Source organism: Tachysurus vachellii, chromosome 2 (genome assembly GCF_030014155.1).
Source record: "Tachysurus vachellii isolate PV-2020 chromosome 2, HZAU_Pvac_v1, whole genome shotgun sequence".
NCBI classification, from domain to species: domain Eukaryota; kingdom Metazoa; phylum Chordata; class Actinopteri; order Siluriformes; family Bagridae; genus Tachysurus; species Tachysurus vachellii.
Genome location: NC_083461.1, coordinates 36,274,277 through 36,281,776, shown reverse-complemented (window position 1 = coordinate 36,281,776; position 7,500 = coordinate 36,274,277). Strand labels below are relative to the sequence as shown.

General features: G+C 43.5%; 2 protein-coding genes across 5 annotated transcripts in view; one reads left to right on the top strand and one right to left on the bottom strand.

The window, feature by feature from the left end:
- Positions 1–7,500, bottom strand: part of clockb (clock circadian regulator b) — a 24,433-nt gene that overhangs the window by 16,439 nt on the left and 494 nt on the right. The window lies entirely within an intron of this gene.
- On the top strand, positions 3,352–7,386 carry LOC132858296 (putative protein FAM47C). The gene is made up of 3 exons (XM_060888583.1): positions 3,352–3,471; positions 5,420–6,821; positions 6,866–7,386. Exons 1-3 carry the CDS (start codon positions 3,352–3,354, stop codon positions 7,384–7,386), a joined length of 2,043 nt encoding a protein of 680 aa, XP_060744566.1.

The following is a 7,500-nucleotide window of genomic DNA, read 5'->3' as shown; positions in this document are numbered from 1 at the left end:
CTACAAACAATTTTTTTTTAAGAAAGTGAGAGGATTTCAATATCTTTAATAAAAGAAATTTAAAAGAATAAATAAAAATGTCTCCATTTTAAATCGCTTAATTGTGTTTATGCAGAAGTTTGGAGTTTCATCATCAATTTACTTTTTAAATCGCCTTCAAATGTAACTCGAAGGCACAATTAATTTAACAGTGATGTACCAAAAGCACTTAACTCACAAGTTAAGAAAATGTTATGAAATGTCGCTTAATTAAGGAATTAAACACCGATGAGACTCCCTTTTGTGATGCGAGGCATGAAGTGGACTTATTCACTTTAAGACAGAGAGGGGAAAAAAGTCATAATAGTATAATAGAATATATAGATAATAGATAATAGAATATATCGTCGCTGTCGGGCGGAATTCTCTCACTCACTCTCACTCATTTTCTACCGCTTATCCGAACTACCTCGGGTCACGGGGAGCCTGTGCCTATCTCAGGCGTCATCGGGCATCAAGACAGGATACACCCTGGACGGAGTGCCAACCGATCGCAGGGCACAGACACACACTCTCATTCACTCACACAATCACACACTACGGACAATTTTCCAGAGATGCCAATCAACCTACCATGCATGTCTTTGGACTGGGGGAGGAAACCGGAGTACCCGGAGGAAACCCCCGAGGCACGGGGAGAACATGCAAACTCCACACACACAAGGTGGAGGTGGGAATCAAACCCCCAACCCTGGAGGTGTGAGGCGAACGTGCTAACCACTAAGCCACCGTGCCCCCCGTGCCAGTTCCAAGCCTGGATAAATAGAGATGGTTGCGTCAGGAATAGGGTTGCAAAATTCCGGGAATTTTCAGGGCTGGAAAATTTCCATGGGAATTAACGGGAATTTTTAAAAAAATGCATAGTTGCCTATAACAAGGAACTTAAATGTAGTCTAAAAAAAAATCTTGCAGCATAATTTTGTTTAAAACAATAAGATTTAACGCAATTTAAGTTGAATTTGTACCCTGCATTCCTCGGTCACTTGCACACAGCACACTGCTTACTGGAGGGCCATCGAGGCCAAACCCCCTGCATGTACTCGCATTCTTCCGTAACATGCACAGTAACACTTTATTTTAGGGTCATTTAACTAGTTGCTTATTAGCATGAATATTAATAGAATATTGGCTATTTATTAGTACTTATTAAGCACATATTAATGCCTTATTCTGCGTCACCTTATTCTACATTCTTAATTGTACACAAAACCCAAAGTTAATAACTACCTTACTAACTCTTAATAAACAGTAAATTAGGAGTGTTACCACATGCACAGATAATTTGATGACCCTCCCACACACCCACACCCACACACACTCCCCCGAAATAAAAAAAAATCCATTACAATTAAATCAGTCAAGACATCATTTTTAAAATTTGTATTACCTTGCGTGTATGTCTGCTTATGACCAAACAAAATGTTTATTTATGTTTGTATATGATATAGTTTATATAAATTTCCCTATATTTCGAAATAATTCCCATAAATCCCTGTAAATTCCTGTAAAGTTTCCAATTTGGAATATTTCCAAAATTCCCCAGATTACGTTTCCGTGGAAGGTTTCCGGAAATTTACCAGAAACTTTCCGCCCCTTTGCAACCCTAGTCAGGAACCGCGTCCGGCGAAAATGTGGCAAATTTAAACATGCAAATCGTCAGTGTGAGTTCCATAGCGGGTCTGTCGAGGCCTGGGTTAGCAAAAACCACCACCGGCGCTGTTGGCCTACAGGGTGCAGGTGGAAATCGGACTACTGTTGGTCGAGGAAGGAAAGGAGGGAGAAGGGTTTTGTAGGCAGAATGAGAAGAGGAAAGGCAGGAGTATAGGTCTGAGAATAGGGACTCTTAATGTTGGTACAACGGCAGGGAAAGGTAGAGAGCTGGTGGACATGATGGAGAGAAGGGAGGTAGATATGATAAGATAAGATAAGATAAGATAAGATAAGATAAGATATACCTTTATTCATCCCACAATGGGGAAATTTCTCTGTTACAGCAGCAACGAGAAATAAATGCAAATATATAAAAGAATAGAGACATAATATAATATACAGTATATACAAAACACAATGTATAAATACAGAGAAGCAAAAAAAAGAGACCACGAGTAAATAGTTATGATAATTGCACGTGTTGTTTAAAATACTTTGTTATTGTTATTATTACAGTTAAACAGTAATAACAGTGTGTAATTACGGTGACTGATTCACTGGGAGCAGCTTTGATTGTAAAGTCTAATAGCAGCATTGGCACAAAAGTATACTGTGTGTGCAGGAGACTAGGTGGAAGAGGAGCAACGTACGTAGTATTGGAAGGGGATACAAACTGTTTTGTTATGGTGTGGATAGGAAGAGAAATGGTGCAGGATTGGTGAAGGATGGGTTTGTGAGGAAGGTTTTAAAGGTAATAAGAGTGTCCGACAGGGTCATGAGTTTAGAGTTAGAAATTGAAGGGGTGATGTTGAATGTCATCAGTGTTTATGCTCCACAAGTAGGCTGAGTCAGAAGAGAAGGAGAGATCCTGGAGTGAGTTAGATGAGGTGATGGAGAGTTTTCCCAGATGGGAGAGAGTAATGACTGTAACGGGCAGGTTGGTGAGGAGAACAGAGGTGATGATGAGGTGATGGGCAGGTTTGGTGTTAAGGAAAGGAACCTAAAAGGACAGATGGTGGTGGAATTTGCTAAGCGAATGGAAATGGCTGTAGTTAACACTTATTTCCAGAATAGAGAGTTACATATAAGAGTGGAGGTAGGAGTACACAGGTAGGCTACATTCTATATAGATGAGGCAATCTGAGAGAGGTTGGTGGTAGGAGAGCGTGTAGCCAGACAGCATCAGATGGTGATGTGTAGGATCTCTCTGGTGGTCAGGAAGAAGAGGAGATAAAAGATAGAAAAGAAGACCAAGTGGTGAAAATTGAAAAAGGAAGAATGTCGTGAGGAATTCAGAGAGAAGCTGAGACAGGATTTGGTCAGGAAGTACAGGACAACATTCAGAGGAAGAGGCTAGCTCAAAAGAAGTGGGACGTAGAAAAGACTGAAGAAAGTAGACAGGATTACAAGGAATCGCAGCACAGAGTGAAGAGGGATGTGGCAAAGGCCAAACAGAAAGCATATTATGAGCAGGTAAAACACAAGGGAAGATGAGAAGAACTTGTAGGGATTAGCGTGACAGCGAGATAGAGATGGAAAGGATGTACAACAGATAAGGGTGATTAAAGATAGAGATGGAAAGGTGCTAACAGGCAAGAAGAGTGTTCAGAGAAGATGGAAGGAGTATTTTGAGGAGCTGGTGAATGAGAAAAATGAGAGGGAATGAATGGAGAGGAAGAGGTAAATACTGTGGAGCATGAAAGAGCAAAGATTAAAAAGGATGAGGTAAGGAAGGATCTGAAGAGAATCAAGAGTGTTGGTCCAGATGACATACCTGTGGAGGTGTGGAAGCGTCTAGAAGAGACAGCAGTGGAGTTTCTATCTAGATTGTTCAACAGGATTTTAGAGAATGAGAAGATGCCTGAGGAATAGAGGAGAAGTGCAGATCTTTAAGAACAAGGGTGATGTGCAGAGTTGTAGCAACTACAGAGGTATAAAGTTGATGAGCCACGCAATGAAGCTATGGGAAAGAGTAGTGGAAGCTTGGCTAAGAAAAGAAGTGGATATTTGTGAGCAGCAGTATGGCTTCATGCCCAGAAAGAGCACCACTGATGCAATTTTTGCTCTGAGAATGTTAATGGAGAAGTACAGCGACGGTCAGAAGGAGCTGCACTGAGTCTTTGTGGATTTAGAGAAAGTGTATAGAGAGAGAGGAGCTATGGTACTGTATGAGGATGTCAGGAGTGGAAGAGAAGTACATCAGAGTAGTTCAGGATATGTATGAGAGGAGTGTGACAGCAGTGAGATGTGCTGTAGGTCACACAGAGGAGTTCAAGGTGGAGGTGGGGATACATCAAGGATCGGCTTTGAGTCCCTTCTTGTTTGCTATGGTGGTGGACAGGTTGACTGATAAAGTCAGACAGGAATCTCTGTGGACAATGATGTATGCAGATGATATTGTGATTTGTAGTGAGAGTAGGGAGCAGGTGGAGGTACACCTGGAAAGGTGGAGGTCTGCTTTGGAAAGAAGAATACATGTGAAGAGCGCAGTAGAACAGTGAGGTTACAGGGGGCTGAGGTCAAAAAGGTGCAGGAGTTTAAGTGTTTTGGGTCAACCATCCAGTGTGATGAGGAGTGTGGAAAAGAGATGAAGAGGCAAATGTAGGCAGGTTGAAGTGGGTGGAGAAAAGCGTCAGGAATGTTGTGTTGTCACACTTTGCCAAAGAGTGTCAGCAAAATTAAAGAAAAGGTGTTGAAGACAGTAGTGAGAGCAGCTATGGTGTAGGGGTTAGAGACTTTAGCAGTGAGGAAAAGACATGAGGCAGAGATGGAGGTAGCGGAGATGAGGATGTTGAGGTTCTCTAAAGGAGCGATGAGGATGGACAGGATTAGGAACGAGCACATCAGAGGGACAGCTCAGGTTGGCTGTTTTGTGGACCAGGTCAGAGAGGATAGATTGAGATGGTTTGGACATGTACAGAGGAGGGAGATGTTATATTGGTAGAAGGATGTTGGAGATGGAGCTGCCAGGTAAGAGGTCAAGATGAAGGCCAAAGAGGAGAAATATGGATGTGTTGAAAGAGGATATGAAGGTAATTGGTGCAAGAGTAGAGGATGAAGAGGATAAAGATAAGCGGAAACAGATGATTCGCTGTGGAACCCCCTAAAGGGATTAAGCCAAAGCTAGAAGATCACATTTTCAGGTTCTGACCACTGCATACTGGGAAACACCACACAACAACTGCTATTCTGCCTGCAGTCATTTGTTCCAGCCCTAGTGTGAAAAAGACAGTGTGATATTGCTCTCTTATTTACACTCTGAATGTAGAAAAAAGGCTTACTTGGGTGTTTTACAATGCACGCATGTTGTAATGCATTGTAACCTATGTTTCAAAATACAACACGAACATGTTTAATGAAGGAAATAAAGCTTAATGGGTGCCTTATGATGCAAACATACAACATATGGGCTCCTATACTGTCGTTGTGTCATCGTCAACAGATACATTTTGCTGGATGATGTCACAAGCAGGTTTTGGGGTTGGTTCATTTCATCACACAGACCTAGAATGTTTACTTTAAATGAATAATCTCTTACATAAAGGACTTGCCTCTGACATCAAAGTCACATTATCAGGCACCCAAACTGACACGCAAACGGCCATCACTGACACCAAGTTGTCATCAGACACCAAAACTAGTATAATCAGACACTAAAAAGACACCATGAGACACCACAACTGCCATCAGATACCAAAACTGACATCTCTGACACAAAATCCATCATCAGACACCCAAACTGTCATCACTGACACCAAAGCCACGTCAGACACCCAAACTGTCATCACTGACACCAAAGCCACGTCAGACACCCAAACTATCATCACTGACACCAAAGCCACGTCAGACACCCAAACTATCATCACTGACACCAAAGCCACGTCAGACACCCAAACTATCATCACTGACACCAAAGCCACGTCAGACACCCAAACTGTCATCACTGACACCAAAGCCACGACAGACACCCAAACTGTCATCACTGACACCAAAGCCACGACAGACACCCAAACTGTCATCACTGACACCAAAGCCACATCATCAGACACCCAAACTGTCATCACTGACACCAAAGCCACGTCAGACACCCAAACTGTCATCACTGACACCAAAGCCACGACAGACACCCAAACTGTCATCACTGACACCAAAGCCACGTCAGACACCCAAACTGTCATCACTGACACCAAAGCCACGTCAGACACCCAAACTATCATCACTGACACCAAAGCCACGTCAGACACCCAAACTGTCATCACTGACACCAAAGCCACGTCAGACACCCAAACTGTCATCACTGACACCAAAGCCACGTCAGACACCCAAACTGTCATCACTGACACCAAAGCCACGTCAGACACCCAAACTGTCATCACTGACACCAAAGCCACGTCAGACACCCAAACTATCATCACTGACACCAAAGCCACGTCAGACACCCAAACTGTCATCACTGACACCAAAGCCACGTCAGACACCCAAACTGTCATCACTGACACCAAAGCCACGTCAGACACCCAAACTGTCATCACTGACACCAAAGCCACGTCAGACACCCAAACTATCATCACTGACACCAAAGCCACGTCAGACACCCAAACTGTCATCACTGACACCAAAGCCACGTCAGACACCCAAACTGTCATCACTGACACCAAAGCCACGTCAGACACCCAAACTGTCATCACTGACACCAAAGCCACGTCAGACACCCAAACTATCATCACTGACACCAAAGCCACGTCAGACACCCAAACTATCATCACTGACACCAAAGCCACATCATCAGACACCCAAACTGACACCCAAACTTCCATCACTGACACAAAATTGTCATCAGACACCCAAACTATCATCACTGACACCAAAGCCACATCATCAGACACCCAAACTGTCATCACTGACACCAAAGCCACATCATCAGACACCCAAACTGTCATCACTGAGACCAAAGCCACATCATCAGACACCCAAACTGTCATCACTGACACCAAAGCCACATCATCAGACACCCAAACTGTCATCACTGACACCAAAGCCACGACAGACACCCAAACTGTCATCACTGACACCAAAGCCACATCATCAGACACCCAAACTGACACCCAAACTTCCATCACTGACACAAAATTGTCATCAGACACCCAAACTATCATCACTGACACAAAATTGTCAGACACCCAAACTGTCATCACTGACACCAAAGCCACATCATCAGACACCCAAACTGTCATCACTGACACCAAAGCCACATCATCAGACACCCAAACTGTCATCACTGACACCAAAGCCACATCATCAGACACCCAAACTGTCATCACTGACACCAAAGCCACATCATCAGACACCCAGACTGTCATCACTGACACCAAAGCCACATCATCAGACACCCAAACTGTCATCACTGACACCAAAGCCACATCATCAGACACCCAAACTGTCATCACTGACACCAAAGCCACATCATCAGACACCCAAACTGTCATCACTGACACCAAAGCCACATCATCAGACACCCAAACTGTCATCACTGACACCAAAGCCACATCATCAGACACCCAAACTGTCATCACTGACACCAAAGCCACATCATCAGACACCCAAACTGACACCCAAACTATCATCACTGACACAAAATTGTCATCAGACACCCAAACTGTCATCACTGACACCAAAGCCACATCATCAGACTTCTAAACTGACACCCAAACTATCATCACTGACACAAAATTGTCATCAGACACCCAAACTATCATCACTGACACCAAAGCCACATCATCAGACACCCAAACTGTCATCACTGACACCAAA

Excerpts from the sequence above, each read along its gene's own strand:
- LOC132858296 (XM_060888583.1), top strand. The coding sequence starts at position 3,352 with ATGAATGGAGAGGAAGAGGTAAATACTGTGGAGCATGAAAGAGCAAAG. Across the intron at positions 3,472-5,419 it reads CAGATGACATACCTGTGGAG|ACACCCAAACTGTCATCACT; the intron begins GTGTGGAAGCGT and ends ATCCATCATCAG. Across the intron at positions 6,822-6,865 it reads TCCATCACTGACACAAAATT|ACACCCAAACTGTCATCACT; the intron begins GTCATCAGACAC and ends CAAAATTGTCAG.